General features: G+C 44.5%; 1 protein-coding gene across 5 annotated transcripts in view; it reads left to right on the plus strand.

Annotated features, from left to right (window-relative positions):
* Positions 1-17,572, plus strand: part of TTYH3 (tweety family member 3) — a 112,823-nt gene that overhangs the window by 65,975 nt on the left and 29,276 nt on the right. For all 5 annotated transcript variants that reach the window (XR_007776119.1, XM_050966321.1, XM_050966320.1 and 2 more), the window contains exons 3-7: positions 8,548-8,659; positions 9,496-9,716; positions 10,642-10,737; positions 14,356-14,428; positions 14,811-14,886. Coding sequence is in view for 4 of the 5 variants with exons in the window: in XM_050966321.1 (XP_050822278.1) it covers positions 8,548-8,659; positions 9,496-9,716; positions 10,642-10,737; positions 14,356-14,428; positions 14,811-14,886 (578 nt within the window). In the remaining variant the exon portion in view is untranslated. The remainder of the gene's footprint in view (positions 1-8,547; positions 8,660-9,495; positions 9,717-10,641; positions 10,738-14,355; positions 14,429-14,810; positions 14,887-17,572) is intronic.

Consider the following 17,572-nt stretch of genomic DNA (forward strand, 5'->3'; position numbering starts at 1 on the left):
AGTGTGTGTGAGTGAGAGATGTATTGAGTGGAAAGGCGGGGAAATAGTTTTCAGAGAATAAATCTAAACTCCCAGTCACCTGGCTTGTTTGTGGACTCAGGAGCTTTAGCTGCAAGAACATCCACTCCCATTTTATTTGAAAGTGCTGTGTTCCTAACCTTTCATTATAGGAGTTTAAACGATGCTATTTATAAATGTGCTGCTGCAGGCTCTTGGTAGCTATTGTTATGCAGTGGTTTTGTGTCCAAGGCATCTGCAGTAGTGAGGTTTTTAAACTGTAGAAAGGGTGAGACGAGAAGTGTTGTGAGTTTCGTGCCTCCCAAAGTAGGCAGGTAAAAGGTTAAGGCTTTGCACCAAAATTACTGATGATACACTCCACAAAAAACTGGTGTTTGAAAGCAATCTTCTGAAATCTCAACTAGCTCCTTCTATGTGTGATTTTGCCAAGCATGAATCAGGAGGAGTGTGTCTTTACAGCAAAGGTTTATGATTTGTCCAAGCAATATCTTCTTCTTTCCTTCCTTCTTCCAGGAAAATGTCTTGCTAGACTCTTCATTTATTTTACATTTGCCCCTCTCACCCCACCGAATTGATAACTGGCTAGCTCATGAAGTGGTAGTTCGTAATCGCTGGTGGTGATTAAAAAGTGTTCAAATGCTGCTTTTTTCTCTGTCTTTGCAACCTGCAGCTCTGGTAAGTTGCCTGTTTTTTCAGATGTCCTGCTGCTAGAGGTGGGAGTACAGGAGAGTTTATGGCTGGCTAAGGAACAAACAGTATGGCCAACCTTTTGCTTTCTCTGCACTTTAAAAAGGGTCTAGATGTCACAGATTAGCTTGTAGTGCTATTCAGACTATTTGACTGGGTATATATTCTACCGCAGGACTCGAACTAATGGTGGCAGACTGGCAGATGCCAATGTATTTTAGGGTGACTGGGATACGACTACTCCAGATGTGTCTCTTCCAGCAGCTGGAGAAAAAATATGTAATTGACCTCTGGCTTGTTCTAGGATGATTACAGAGAAATTCTGCTTGTTTAGCAAAGCTGGCCAACATGGACTATTGATGTGAGGAGTGGATACTACCACTTTTGTGCAAAGATGAAAATGTATAGCTTGGCTCTTCAGACAGTGAAAAGTTCCTGATATCTAATCATTGAATCTCCTTTCAAATAAAGAGAACACAGTTGTGGCTGATAGCTAATTCTCAGGAGGACAACAGCTAACTCTGGACTATATAAGCACTCCAAATAACATTGCTAGACTTGCTCATCTAAACGACTGGGCTGCCGTTGGATATGGAGCGAGGAACGACAGGAGCTGGGAGTCTTGGTGCCACGGATCGAAACAGAGGGCAACACCATCATAAACCCCGGAGCCAGAGGCGTGCTGGAGAAGTCACTGAAGGCCGCTGTCCATGCGCTGTACGTGGACACCCTGAGGAAAAAACCCGACCAGGGCAAGGCCTTTGAGGTGACCAGCAAGTGGGACTCCAGCAACCACTTTCTCCCCGCGGGCAGTTTCACCCGTTTCGCCAACTGGCGGTTCATACACCGCGCCCGCCTGAACTGCGTCCCGCTCAATGGAGCCATCCGCCGCGGGAACCGAGACAAGTGCTGCAGGAAGTGTGGGTACGCCCTGGAGACCTTGCCCCACGTCCTGTGCAGCTGCAAGCCCCACGCCAGAGCCTGGCAGCTGCGCCACAACGCCGTCCAGGACCGGCTGGTGAAGGCCATTGCCCCACACCTGGGTGAGGTCGCAGTCAACCACACCATCCCCGACACCAACAGCCTGCTACGCCCGGATATCGTCATCACGGACAAGGAGCGGAAAAAGATCCTCCTCGTCGACGTGACGATCCTGTTTGAGAACAGGACCCCAGCCTTCCGTGAAGCCCGAGCCCGTAAACTCGAAAAATATGCCTCCTTGGCGGACACCCTGCGGGCAAAGGGCTACGAGGTTTACACCGATGCCCTGATTGTCGGGGCCCTGGGTGCCTGGGATCCCTGTAATGAACGTGTACTTAGGGCCTGTGGGGTGGGCCGTTGCTATGCACGGCTCATGAGACGTTTGATGGTCTCGGACACTATCCGGTGGTCTAGGGACATTTACATAGAGCACATCACCGGCCACCGCCAATACCAAGAGTGAGCCGGCGTGGCTGTGTGCACCCACGGGGGGAGGAGGCCTATTAAACCCCCCCTACTGAACCATATCCCCTAAGCCCTAAAGCCACCGACCTAGATTCCACCATGTGAGGGTCATCCCGTCCCCATTACCTGGCCCACTTACTTATACCCATGACTGCGTGTAACCCACTGTATGAGCGATGTACCCTCACTGCTTCCCTACTGCTTCTTGATCCCACCCACCATACACCCCGCATTGGGGGACCTTGCAGACTGTATATGTTATGTGCTAACCAATTCCCACATACCAGCGTCCCCCTATACTCTATATGTTGCCCCCAATGACCAACAACTGACGCTTTGAACTCTTTGTATCATTTTTATTTAAACATTCTCTAATAAACTTTTAAATCTTCTTTCCAGAGGGCCAGTTGCTCCATGAGCTGCCTTTGTCGTTTCTGAATACTTAAGAAGCCTGGTGATCAGTCTTTCACACTGGGGGCGCGAGTGTTTCTCACTTCAAGCCCTGCACCCTGAAGGCCCAATATTACAATAGTTTTCCTCCTGGATAGGAAAACTGACTAAGACACACCAGGGGTGTAGTGAGGGCCTTGATTCAAAAATAGATTAGGGGCCCCCCTTCCCAATTCTGAAATCCTCAAATGTTGCTTACCTTTACCAACATGGAAAATCAGAACGTATGTGTCTTATCCATGAATACCCCAACACAATATGCAGGCTGTCTAAACGCAAGTTCTTTTTATACATTTATACAAAAAGCTCACTGTTCAGTGAGCTAGTGCTAAATTTTATGGTGCAGGAGCTCTGCAGACATGATCTCGAGTTGGTAATTCTGTCAGTGTGAGTGCCTCGAAAATCTATCTTGTTTTGGATGTTTTTGTAAGGTAAATCACCTGTATTCAAAACCTAACGCTTTACCAGTACATTGTATCTAATGGAAAAAATCTGCGCAACAGCAGTTGAGACTTCATACATAAGTAAATACGTTGATACAATATGTATAAAACACCTGTAACTCAGTTTTTATGTGCTGAACTTCTAAGTAGCAAAGCATATCCAAAGCACACATGTAGTAGGTCAAAAAGCCTTAGCGCGTCACCATTGTTTCTCCAGTTTCAAGTTGGTGCAGCTCTACTGGAACTAACTGGCACTACCGCTGTAAAAGATAGGGGAGTAATTCAGTCGGGAATCAAACCCCAAATCTTCATACCCACATCCACAATTTTGCCCATGGAACACGATTTGAGTACGAACAGCATTTGCTTTGTGTTCACAAATCATGTGGCTGGGCACTAAATGCAAACAAGTGATGTCATAAATGTGGTCTCTGTCACAAAACCAAACAAGGATACATACTGCCAAGTTATTTAAATTTTTTTTTTAAACCACCACCTCCTCAGCACTTTTCAAAGATCCTGATATCCAATCCATTTTACATTATTATGGGTTGTCTGCTTACATTTTGTAGAAATTTTACCTGACCTAGATAGAGAGCCAGCCCTCGCCAATATCTAACATCTCTAAATACCTCTAAGATACGCTATTCAGGTAGGGTTTGATCCTACTTTAATGAGGCACAGGTAACTGCTATGCTCCAGTTACTTTTAGGCCACTCCATAAACCCAGTTTGACTGGCTAAACACACTAAGTTGACAATGGAAAATCATTGTCAGTTACATAGGCACTAGAGTGCACCTTTGAATCTAGCCTACTTAGGAGAAGCACTTTGTAACAGAATAAAGAGATGAACTCTGATCAGGGGCTGCACTTGTCTACCACAACAGTACCTTGTGCAGGCCCTGCATCTTTTTGGATGAGCTCCTCACTGTTGAAGCAATGGCCATGGTCTGAATCCAGAGCAAGGGCCTGGGGGGGACAGGCATAGTGTGGCAGGTGTGGTCTGAGCATCACCACAAGCAGCTCATGCTGCGGTGGGGTGCAGTTGGGGTAGGCGCAGGAGTGCTTTTGTGGAAACCCAGCTGACTGGGGGCCACTTTCTGCCCTGCTTGCCTATAGGTAGACTGACATAACTACAGATAACAAGTAAATGCCTTAGTCTCTAAGGTGCCACAAGTACTCATTGTCTTTTTATGGATACAGACTGACATGGCTGCTACTCTGAAACCTATAACTACAGTAGTGACTGAGGCAGATTGGGCTCCCATAACCTCCATGGGCTCTAATGTGACTACCTCATTGTAACTCTGTCCCTGAGACACACTGAGCCTGTTCTTGCTGGTAGGAGTCATGCTGAGTGGTGTAAAGTATGTCTCCTTCATACTGTGAGGTGTGGGAGTGTTGAGCCCTAGAGCACAGTGCTCTGAGATTGGCAGGTCTGCTTACACTCAGCCACAGAATATACCTCTTCAGAACCTTCCTGAGTTCTCCAGTGCATATCTGGTTTGTGTAATAGAACAAATATTTATGTTCTAATGCAAAGAAAATTTTTCCAGCAGATGGCACATAGTGCCTCCATTTACACAACCCAGTGGCCTCAACCCCCTCCCCCCAGCAACTGCTTCTACAAAACTTCAGGCAAATGCTTGCTAAGACACACTCTTCAAAAGTGGTTTCTAATTTTTTGTTTCCACCCATTTTTGGGTGCCCAAGCTGAGTTGCCTTGAACCCAGTTTTCAGATGATTTTACCTGGAGTTGTCAGCACTCTGCATCTGTATTGACACTTAGAGGCTGCTTTAGATGGGCTCCTGAAATCAGACTTCCCACAGTGGTGACTCCTACAGCTCTGTCCTGCAGGGCTTCCTGGATTCTGCTCCTTGCTACAGGGGGTCACACACTCAGGTTTGGCCAAGCCACTCCTCTCACAATGACAGGCTGCCAGTGGGGCCAAATTTGAGTGAGTGGCCCTGCGACCATAGAGGTCACAACACTTGGAGCAGGGAGCCAGCCCCACAGGACAGGTGCCACTGCTATGCATTATTACATTAGTGTCTTTTATATAAATCTAGGTAAGAATATTTACTAAGACTTTCTCTCTAATCTCCAGCTTCCTTCCCCTGACCTGTGACAGCTCCATTCTTTCTCACAGCTGGGACCAGAGCACAGCAACCCTTGCAGGCACTGAGCTTCCTTCCCTCCATTGTGGTAGGAAAGGGAACGGGCATGTTGTGAAACTTGCTTCTGTAAAAAACTGCTGTATTTCAGTGGTTTATTGACAAAGAACGGGACTGAATAGTTCTTTGTGGTATTATAATACCGTCTTTAGCCCACAGTAGATGTATGACAGATGTCTTGACTTGCGGACTTCAGTGGTATCTTTTAATTTTGAATTTCCTTTATCCTCCAGTCCTGGTATTGAATGTCTTAATAGATTTCCTTCCCATGGAAGTTGCTGTCTCTTGGTGGGAGAAGGACACTCAAGTGAACATCTGCCTCCTTTGTCAGGGAAGCAGGAGACTAACCACTGCTCTAGTGCCAGCAGCTCTGGAACCCTCTGATAGCTTAGTGTATGTCTGTCTCTTATGCGGCTGGCTGCTCAACTGCCTAAAGTCAGTATTTATAAACTGAACGGGATACAGTAAAATTAGCTCAGGCACCTGGCTGTGCCCCCTTAATAAGTACAAAGTGTCCCCTACTGCTTAAGGGTGCTGTTTCTAGGCAGCTGACTCCTGCACTGATCAAGTCTGTTCTGGACGAGTGACTCTAATGCCGCTGTGGTTTGCTGCAAAATAGTGGTCCTACAAAAACTGTAGGGATCAAATCTATGCTGCTCCATTCTTAAGAATGGTCTAGAATGGATTCAATTTAGACGACAAAACAATCAGGAGACTTTGTCTCAGTTCACAGGGAGGGTGCAATCTGCTCAGTGTCTGTCTCCACCCCCACCCCGGTCTGCAGCTGCTTTCTTTGGCTACTAAACATGGGGTTGGTGGGGCTGATGTGTGTAGTGCAGTGACATGGCTCCAAGCTTCTTCTCACAAAGGACATAGCCCTGGACTGTCAGCTTCTAGTTCGCTTTGCTTATGACTAGCGCTCATCCTGGAGTTACAGCTACTGTCAAAAGATAAATTCCAGCAGGGGAGGAATCTGGACGGTTTTCTCTGTATAATTACCAATTCCATTTACATGATGAAAATGCTTCTGTGGAAAAGTGTTCATGGGAATTGAATCTCTTTTCTGTACTAGGACTGTAAATGTCATTAGAATTGTATGCCTTTTGCCTCTTCCTGAAGCAATCAAGATGTAGGTCAGCTACTCCCTCTATGGGAAAACTCCTCAACAAAGGCTTTTACAAGCCAAGCCCTTCATAATTTATGAAGGCCCTGATTGCTGGGAAAATCCAGGGGACTGACAGACTCATGCAGCTGCTCTGCTTCCAGTGTGTGATCTCTGCTTCTGTTTTCTGCGTGTGTGAGAACAAGTAGTGATGCAGTCAGGGCTAGTTACACTGTCCTGCTGGTCCTTTTTAACATGGTAAGACTAGGGAGAGGGGGTTATTTTTTTTCTGCAGCAAAGGAGGAATTTATCCAAACTAGCAATTTGGAAGACAGCTTGGCATACTTGCCAGGACGGATCCACGTGCAGAAGTCCATTCTCTCTTCTTCCATTGCCCCTTCTTGGCTGCCTACTGTTCAGGATGTTTGATGTCCTTTTCTAAAAAGGTTAATGCTGGAAGGAGGAGGGTGTGCTTAATGTCCTTCAGTGACCTCTCTGCTGAATATAGCAGCAACACAGACTGGTTGTGAAGATTTTTGTTTGGAGTACCTCCTTCCTATACCACCATCAGACCTCCAGGGCAGTGGCTGTAACCCAGGGATTGGCAGAAGGTTGGTGGAGAGAAATTAGATGTTCAGCTTGAATGCTAGCTAGAGACCTAAAAACACCCAATGAAACAAGTAAACATGGCATCTTGAGGGCCATTGCAGCACCAGGAATCTTTCCCATCTTTGTGTGAAGGCCCAAAATCTGAAATAGGAACAAGAAGTTTAAAAAAACACAAGAATTGCCATAATTTAGGCAACCTGTTGCATAGGTTGACTCCATACCTTCCTTCCTTCTCTCTCTCTCTCTCTCTCCCCCACCCCGTCCTACTGAGGACAGAACTGAGTGGATGGATTTTGGGTGAGGGAGGAATGGAAAGGGAGATCACTGAAAGTGTCTCTGGTGTGATTGCCTGATGGAAGCAAGGACTTGGAGATACCCATCCCATTTCCACTGCTGTTCCTTGATTACGTGCTCTGCCTCCTTTTGGTTAATAGATTCCAAAAGAACCAATCATGGTTTTGACTGGAAAATGAGTCTGTGTGACCAGAGCCCAGGTTACTCATCAGTAAGAGTCTGAACGATCCTAAACTAAATTCTCTTGCTTTGAAAATCAACTTTTTTATTTTTTCTAAACTTGTGCCTCAGTGGCTACAATGCTATCTTAATACCATAATCCCCATTAGAAACCTTTATGCTGTGAGAGGACTGGTCAAAGTAGATGCTGATGCAGTTTTATATTTTAGAATAAAGGGTGGGAGGTTAATAAAATGGGTCTGGAGCAAAGTAATTAGTGCACAGATGCCTGAGGCATGGGGTCTCTGTCTACACTGCAGCCTGTCTTACTGTTGTAATGTCAGGATAACTTCTGTTGCTTGGGGGTGTGAATAAGACACCTGCCTGAGCGACATGAGGTATGTCGGTTTAAGTGTTCATGTGCACAGTGCTACATTGGCAAGAGGAGCTCTCCCACCATAGATTCTGCCACTCACACAGGTGTGGGTTTTCTGTGCTGATGAGAGCTCCCTCCTATTGACATAGAGTGTCTTCACCAGACACGCTGCAGTGGCACAGCTGCAGCTCTGTCATATGGACATGGCCTAAGTAAGGCTTTTCAACAGCGAGTGTGAACGGTGTTTCCTGCATGTGGGTTGGAATGTGGCACCTACTTAGCAGTGCACAGCAGTACCTCAGGGTAGTTCTTGAGGGGGAATTTGGGTAGATGATGATAATCCAGATAGCCCATGGTGAGGTTTGAATTCTGTTTGCCCTGGAATTGGGGTAAAATTTCTGTCAGGGGATTGGACTAGATGACTTCCTGAGGTCCCTTCCAACCCTGCTATTCTATGATAAAACTAACTCTCATTGCTGGGCTATAAACTACTCTCTTCCTACCCTATCAAAAGGGTGCATGTCACTCAGCCTAGAGGCACTGATCAGAGCCCACAGTTACACTTGTACCATATCAAATCTGATTTTCAGGGTTACCAAATCAGTTCCTTATCTTTCCATCTGTCCTAGTGAATAGGGATAGTGTCATTACCCCAGAGCTGAAGGCATGCTGCTCTCCTCCTGAGGGAAGTCCTAGTGGGAGGGTAGGAGTGCTGGAAGAGGCAACAGTAACTTGCATAGATAAACTCATGCTGTAGACCAGCCCTTCCTTGCTCTTCTGTCCACAGCGCCGGCATTGCTGTTGGCTTCTATGGAAATGGGGAGACCAGTGACGGCATCCACCGGTTGACATACTCACTGCGACATGCAAACCGCACGGTGGCTGGGGTCCAAGACCGGGTAAGTACAGAGAAGGACTGTAGCAAGGAATTGAGGTGTGTGAGACAGATGTTTCCGTCTGCATCTGTGTCTGTCCCTCTTTTGTTAGTCTCTGAATTGAGAAGTGTTTGCCACAATTTCCATTAATGGGGAGATAATTTCTTCAGTCTCTATTGCTTCTAAAAATATCAAAGCAAATTAAACATGTTAAATGAAGAAGTGTTCTCTCTCGATTGTGTGTGGTTTAAAAACAGCTTCTCATTAGCACTCCTCCGCTTGCAGAAGAGGTGCCAGGCCAAAAGCAGAGAACAGTAGCTCTGTAGTAAATGGTACTGTTAATAAATATGGTGGTTTGCCGTATTGTGCTTCAGGTATGCTGCCTCTAGGGGCTTTTATTTTGTTACTTTTCTGCAGCCTTGGTCTGCCTAGTGTTATCCCAACACCACAGTGGGCTTCCAGTGCACGCTGACTTGTGGCTTAAAATGAAGCCTCTGCTTTACAATCCATCCCAAAGTAAAGCAAAGGAGCCTGATTAAAAGCAGGGAAATAAGCTTATTCTCTTTCCTGCCCAGCTCTGGTGAATCTTTTCTAGGTTTATGGTGGTACTTTGTGGCTTACCTCCATCTTCAGTGCCAAATGAATCAGAAGTTATGACTCCCCCATTGTAAGTTACCTGTGAAGATAAATGGTCCCAGAGTCTGGAAGAGCCTTGGTCCAGTAATCTGGAAATTGTCTCTCACTTGTTGGCAGTGATAATCCCTATCTCCACCCTCCCTGGTTTTCTCATAAACTGGCAGACTCTCTTGTAAATGGTTCCCCCTTGCCTCCCCCCCCTTGTTCTTCTGTCTGATCCACAGGTGTTGGATACTGCAGTGGCCCTGAACCAAACCATGGAGCCGAACCTGCTGATCCTTGAGGAGATGTTCATGAAACAGACTGATTACCTGCACATCATCCAGAAACTCCAGGGCCTTTTGGATGATTTGGTTAGGCAAACAACAGAGATCCCTTTTTGGAAGAATGAGGAACTGTCATTAGAAGAACTGGCTGTTCAGATTGATCTATATGACTGGTACAGGTGGGCAACATGTTGGCCTGTACCATTGATGTGACATCCATATGATGTGTGTGTTGGGCCATGATGGATGGATGCTAGAGCTTATGTCTTTCAGGTCAGATCAACTTGTAAAGATATTTCCAGCTAGTTGATCTATAGGTTTGTTATACACCAGCAGGGGTTTTAGATCTGTCTTTATTAGGATGGTTTTCCTGAGCAAAAGTGTGCTGAGTCTTGGTAAAAACATATTAGAACAGATGTGACTTGACTTAATCAGCAGATGGAGTGTTACTTTTGCATGTAGAGTCCATTAAGTTGTGTTGCTCACACTCTGGTGCTGGCATGGGGTTAGCTTTTTCACTTTGCTGCCTCGCTGTCTGGACGTTCTATAGATGAAGGCCTGCCACGCTCTATAATGCATTCACGATACAGAGGCCTTGTTACACAGCTGCCGCTGGAGATGTGCAGAATTGACCGTCACTATTTGGGAGAGAAATGAATAGGTACAGTCTGTACTCAGAGGTACTTCAGGACTCCCTTCCTTCTGTCCAGAAGGGCTCTTATTATTCTTTAGGCAGAAATAGTTCAAACTAAACTTCATGGACTATTGTTGTATTTGCTCTTTCTGTATAGTGTCCAGCTGCATAGACCAGTCACTTATTTATTTTTATTTTTTTTTACGTTTGAAGCATGTTATTGAACATCTTAATGCTTTGGTCACTCTTGCAGACACTTTCTCACACCTGTTTACCAGAGCTAGCTCACTGAGGACCCTACACTAGTTATGTGATCTGAGTAGTGCAGTTCATCATTAGTAACTAGTAGTGAATTTTACTTGCTGGGCTTGACTGTGGTGGGAGAGAGCCAAGTGTTTTTTCTCAAGACATGCCCGCCTATTCTCTAGACACCAATTTTCATCTTCAGACTATGTTTCCATATATTGCAGGTGGCTGGGATACCTGGGACTACTTCTATTCCATGTCCTGATCTGTTTGCTGGTGCTCTTTGGACTAATTAGAAATTCCAAGGCCATTCTCATTGGGTGAGTCCTGTCACTGAAACAGTTCTTGAGGAGATGCAGGCAGAGGATTAACAGCGAGTTGAGTCCTTCGGACTGTGCCGTTGGATCCATTCATGGGCTGCCTAGTTGTATTTGTAGAGTGCAATGATGGCTGATCGCATGCTTACCAATTAAAGCTAGCTCTGCAGAGCCTCTCTAAACTGACAGGGTTAGGACAACATCTGAGATAGTCACAGGATTTTTTTTTTGGGGGCAGAAGAACTCTGTGTTTAACATCCAGCTTTAGTGTCAAAAAAACAAGGAAGTTATTCCTGAGAGTGCCTCGATTCCAATAGTTAGCGCTGCAAACCTCTTTCTGGCTCACTTACCCCAGGCAGGAAAGCTGCAATGCATGGTACTGTCACCCCAAATGAAGACCCTCTCTAGATTTAAAATGGCCTTTTTTAAAAGGAAGAATCCATTGATGCTCCAGATAGGTGTACGGGGGTGGGGTTTAAACCTGGTGATATTGTGCATGGAGTCTCCAGCCTTACACCTTAACACACATCTTGATAGTATGCCTGATTTGTCATATTACCTTTCCTCTGGCCTTGGCTATGACACTTCACAGTGAACAGTTTCAGGTCTGCTGAAGGCCACTGAAATTGCTGTGAAGCAAGAGGGGGTGGGGGTGGGGGTGTGAGTGAGTGTAGAACTAGTCATGTGCATCAACTTTATTCACATGTACATTGCAGATATTTCCACCATGCTGGGGCATCATGTTAAAATAAAACTCTATTCCCTCAGCCATCTTCTGACATGGTTTTCATCCTTGCATATTTGGCTATAATCACACTGTATCTGTAAACATTATGGAAATTTGATACCATAATGGCTCCTTGGCCATCTTTATCACAATGCCCTAGCATGGTAGTAATTGCAGTGTATATTCAGCCTTTAGTTACTTGCCAGAATACATACCTGGTATGTTATAAGGGACAAAATTGCAAATGTATGCACAGATGGTAAACCTGCAGTTCAGATTAGAAACTCATTCTTTATTAGCCAGAGTCTCAAATTAAGGCATTTGCCCAAAGGAAGTTCACAGAATAAAAAACCCATGTTTTACAGCAGCGCAAGATGGTGAAATGCCAGTTGTAGATCTTCTAGTCAAACCGTTACTGACCCAATCCCCTTCACTTACGTTAAAACACCAAATGCTCCATAGTGAACTGATTGACTGAACATGTCAGTGTAGAACGCCACTGTATCCATATGTCACAATACAACAGAACCTTGTTAATATACAAATCTGATAGTTTTCACAACCACTCTGCCCAGAAGTGGAGCAAGACTCAGGCTGAATAGCAGAGTACTGTCCAGAGGCTGTGTATTGCTGAGCCTTCATTTCTTCTGTGAAATAAGCCACACCACATACTAATATAATGCAATGTATAATTAAAGCAAAACTTTTCAAGAAGTGGGATTTTTTTTGTGTGTGCAATTCCCTTGATTTTGTTATGATTTGATGAATTGCAAAATGCAATAAACTATTTTGGCTCTTCTAGCCATTAATGAGGATGTGATATCAGTACCACAAACTAATATAGCTCTTCCCTGGTTTACTATTCAGATGATCCTAATGCACTGGGTATTTAATTTACATTAAAAAAAATATGGCAATGAATATCAAGGTAAAGATCTCAATCATGAACAGGTTTTCTTCCTTTTTTTTAATGAAACAGCCATTATATTCTGACTTGTACCCTCAGACTGTGTTAATCCCAGAGGCCTGGAATTTGGGATAACTGGTAGACTTGTTTATGATTACTAATGTCACCTTTCCTCTTCATCCACCCTCTTCCCCAGATTATAATGGTACTGTTAATGTACATTTAGCGGCTTCTGCTCCTCCTCCAGCTATTGGAATATAATCATTCTGCTAGGATCTCAACTAGTCCATTCTGGCCCAAAAGATGGAGCACATAGGTTGGGAATCTGGGTTTCTCTTAAACTGGGAGAACTGATGGATTTTTTGGAGGTGTGAAAGTATCTCTTGCTAGAGGGTTTGTATCTTACCAAAGAGAAGGTTTAGGGGTTAACTGCAATCTGTACATATCTATGTGGGGAACAAATATTTGTTCCTGAGCTCTTCAGTCTAACAGAGAAAGGCATAATACAATCCAATGGCTGGAAGTTGAAGCTGGACAAATTCAGTTTGGAAATAAAGTGTAAACTTGTAACAGTGTGAGTAATTAGCCATTGAACAATTTACCCAGGGTCCTGCTGGAGTTGTCTTCATGGGCAAATTTAAAACCAAGGTTGGATGTTTTTCTAAGCGAGAGATGCTCTAGTTCCCAAAATAATTGCTCTTGAACATTCTAGGGCCAGTGTTATACAGGAGGTCAGACTAGAGGATCACAATGATCCCTTCTGGTCAAGGAATCTGTGAATCTAGCATGTAATAGATGTGTTAACTCTCTCTTCTGGTTGAGCTGTGGGCTGATACACTGTGCATTGAATCTTATTTCGTTTGCTTCCCTGAGTACTTGACACCAGGAAGACTAGGAATTGACTGACTGTGGTGGAACCCATTAGCTGCATCGCTTTGTTTGGGGGTGGAACATCAGGACCATATCTAAGGAATGAATTTCAAAACTCCCTTTGAGGGGACTTTGCATGTTGCCATCCACAGGCACCATAGCACCATGCTAAAAAGCTGCCCAGCAGTGTCTGAATGCTGACAGCTCAATTTATTTCAGAAATCTTATTCAGATTTTTACTATTTAGATCAAAAGTCCTGTTGTCTGTCGTTTCCAAAGAGCAGTGGAAAACCTATGATGCTGCAAAAGGGTCTGACTAGGTAGGTTAGGTGAAGGGTAGTACTTGGGTAGATCAGAGGAGGATTTGGAAAGTCTAATAGGACAGCTGGGGAAGTGGGTGATATCTAAAACGTGGAGTAACTTTCCAGGTAGATCTGGTCTGTTTCCCCATCCCCTTCTGACTTCCACTAGCAAGTGTCAAGACCAGTAATGAAGGAGTGGTGGGAGGGGGAAGGGGCTTTTTGTGGGATCCAGTCATGCCTATTAGTGTGTAACACTGGACATGCCTCCCTTGCTTGTATCCCCTCTACTTTGGGAATTCAAATACTTTTACATCCTTGTTCTCATGAGATGCCAGATTAGCAATTTTTAAACAGCAGTCTTCTCCTCAAAGAATAGGTCCAGCACAGATGGCAGGAATACAAACATCTCCTTGCCAATGTGCTTTTAAGGGCTGCTTCTAGTCTCTGTGCCCATTTAATCCTTGATTTCCTTGCTGAGGCTGTCAGTGTCCTGCTAGGAACTGGATAGAGGCCTGTGGGAGGGAGGCTTCCAATCAAATGATACAGACCACTAAACCTCTTAGATTTACTACTTTTGGTTACTAAGGACCTGGACTGCTTCATTCTTAGTGTAAGTAATGCGTGCTGGTATGCCGGCTTTTGTATTCCAAATACAATTTATATATAAGACACTGACTGTCTCTTTCACGTTGCTAATTACACAAATGAAAACTGGTTATTACTTTTGAATTCCAAGAAGCCCTTGTTTAAAGCGTTTAGATGTTTGAATTGGAGCCAATATCAGCCACCTTATCTGTCTCTTGTTCCTTCTGCAGGGTATGTCTTCTAGGGGTGCTTGCTCTAATTGTCAGTTGGGGATCCTTGGGTTTGGAACTGGCTGTTGCAGTGGTAAGTGGCTCTGGTTCAACTTTCCCACACCCCACGCTGCAGATTTATTGGGCACATGAATAAATGACTCCCAGTGCTTGTGTCTTCACGGGACTTCTGGTTTTCACTAGCTGTCCTTGTAAATAACATGTGAAACAGGTTCAGAAACTATATACCTCCATAGTGCAGTTTGCTAGCTAGTATCTCAACTCCACTCTGCTGCAAGGCTGGGCAATAGATCTGTAGAAACTGCTTCTGGCGGGAGATTGGTGAGAGAGATGACTTATGGGGCCTGACTTCTGGCATATCCCCAAACTCGGGAGCCTCTAATGGAGAATTCCCTGACATAGATATGGCTGAGTCTTTGTATGGTGTAGTTGACGTTCCTTTTTCTTCTCTCCAGGGCTCCAGTGACTTCTGTGTTAACCCTGATGCCTACATCTCTAAAGTGGTGGAGGATCATGCAGTGCTCAGTACTGGTAAGTACTAGGATTGTGACTGGCTCAGATACTCAATGTAGTAGCAGAACCTGGCACTAAGGGTAGTGCTGGTGGCCTAGTATTTGAGGCTGGTATTAGAAATGGAGATAAAATGCTGGGGAAAGCAGAGACAATTCAAGATCTGAAAAGCCAAGACCCTGCAGGAATCCTCCCCCCTGCCCAAAAAAAAAAACAAAAAAGACATTTTCTTTCACAGACGCATATTCAGTGACCTCTCCTTTTTCATTCTATGTCTTAATTCTTTTTAGCTGTGAATGGAAATTCATAGATGCAGGAAATCTGAACTTGGGGTTTAGACTTCTGTTGGCTGTTTCAGTACTTCCTAGCATCCAAGGCTTTTTTTATTAAAGGAGATTCTATTTCTTCTGGTTGTGAATGTAAACGGCACCCTCTCATATTCAGTTCAGCAACCAAACAGGCCAAAACAACGTTGCAGAGAGTAGTATGAATTTCCCTCCCAGAATACAGTGTTTAACTTTGACCATTTAGTGCCGGTTTTGTTCATATTCCAGTGCTGATTGTTGTACCAGAATCATCCTAATTTGTGTACTTATCCTGTATTAGGAGCGATTACATTTGTGTAAAAGGATTTACCGGAGACACCAGGTTGCAAGCTGAAGTATGAAAATAGTATTCCTTTAAAATATTTTGATCATTTCGATAGTTGCACTCTAGCAAAAAGTGATGTTTACATTAAGTGTTGGACTCCTTGCAAGACTTTGTGTGGGTTCTAGAGAACATAGTCCAGCTGGCAGCCTAGTTTTACAAGCTAACGTATTTATATAGCTTTCGTTGTCGTTAATTCTCATCTGCTTTTGAAATAGAAGGGTTCAGCCAGGTAAATAGAAAATGTCGCCTTGGACCTTCTCAGCCCACCCTCCAAATAAATCCTGCAAATCTTCCTGAAAACACATGATTAGTTACTGCAGTCAAGGTTTTCCTGCCTTGGGGTCATTGCATAAATACCTCATAGCCATGGGAAGCAAGAGCTCATGCCGCTTCTATTACACTTAGCAGCCGCACACCACGACACCCTCATGACAAAGGGATAATGGAGCCAGGGGTCCATTACGCAAAGGGGTCACTTTACGTAAGCGGTGCTTTAATGGCTCTTGGATTTGTCACTCCCAGTCTAGATGGAGGAGCATAGTAAAATGAGTGGGGCCTCCAATTTGAGCCCCAGTAGCTAAAAGTACACATTGTTAAACTGCTGCTCAGAACTATGATTCAGTAGTAGGTAGAGGAATCCATTGCTGTATGAGCCTCTGGAGAGCAGTGGCTGGCTATTCAGTTGGTATGTGATTCTGATCTCAGCCTAAAGAAGAGGGATCTTTAGGGCTGGGTGAGAGAGTTAACCTGACCCTATGCTGCTTTGATGATAATCTTACACATCTATGTTATGCTCTGAGTCAAAATATATATGGAGGTATCTCATAGAACTGGAAGGGACCCTGAAAGATCATCGAGGCCAGCCCCCTGCCTTCACTAGCATGACCAAGTACTGATTTTTGCCCCAGATCCCTAAGTGGGCCCCTTCAAGGGTTGAACTCACAACCCCAGGTTTAGCAAGGGCAATGCTGAAACCACTGAGCTATCCCTTCCCACAAAGTCCAGCTCTCTTTTATGGTCAAACATAATTCTAGGGAGCAATTAGGATTGACCTGTAAAGGGATGTGAACAACTATGCAGCTTTAGTTTTGTTTTATGAAACATTTTAAAGAAGTTTCATAAGTATAAAGCTCCAAATCCCAGCCTTCCAGCTGTGTGGTGCTGTTTTATATCTGTGTCTCTGCTATTAAGAGTACTGTGAAACTGATAAGGAATTAGAAACACTACTCTGCTGATGGCTGGTGGTTCAGAGATTGGAAACAGGAAATGTTTGTGGAAAGAGGTAAAATTCTGTGTAAAACAGTCTGTTAATATTCTCACCCTCAGTCTCAATCTTGGAATGCCTTATTGATCAAACACTCTGGGAAAGGAAGGAAGGGATTCCGGCTCCTTTGTTAATAGAAGCCTTAACTACAGGAGCCCTGTAATCACAGTGAACTCATTGCCTTATTTCATTTCTTTGCACAGTGATCCAGGCCTGTGCAAAATGAGAATGATCTCTCAATTGAAAAGATGACCAAGACTGACTTCAGACACTAGGCAGCTGCCCTTCATTTTCACTAAAGGTGACAAATGGGTAGACAGGAAACAGCTGTTCCTGACTGTTCACTGATTCAGCTGTATGCAGTTACAGCATGGGTACGGTACCGGGAACCAGTTAAATAGCTCATTGATAACAGTGAAGATAACCCTGGAAAAGCAAAGGAATTCACCCTCAGGAGGCAACTTGTATGTTCCTCCTTCACTTGACCTTTCCTAATTGGAGCCTGTTAATTTTTCCCAAACTGAATAATTGCTTTGGAGGTTAGGATTCCTGCTGCTGCTTCTCCTCAATAGGGGCAGCAGACCCTTCAATTAAATGGGTATCAGTTCTGCTGGCACAGCCAACTATAAGTTTAGCATAGCAGTTCTGAAGGCTCCATAAGGCTAGTAGATGGCTCTAAATGGGACACTGAAGGGAGTAGGAACTACAGGCTTTGCCATGAGGTTGTAGTTAGCAGTGTGGCCTGTTCTGTACTGGGTCACTAGAAGATCACCCAAGGCTCATGGGAGGTGA

The sequence above is a fragment of the Gopherus flavomarginatus genome, chromosome 9, assembly GCF_025201925.1.
Source record: "Gopherus flavomarginatus isolate rGopFla2 chromosome 9, rGopFla2.mat.asm, whole genome shotgun sequence".
Classification (NCBI taxonomy): Eukaryota; Metazoa; Chordata; order Testudines; family Testudinidae; genus Gopherus; species Gopherus flavomarginatus.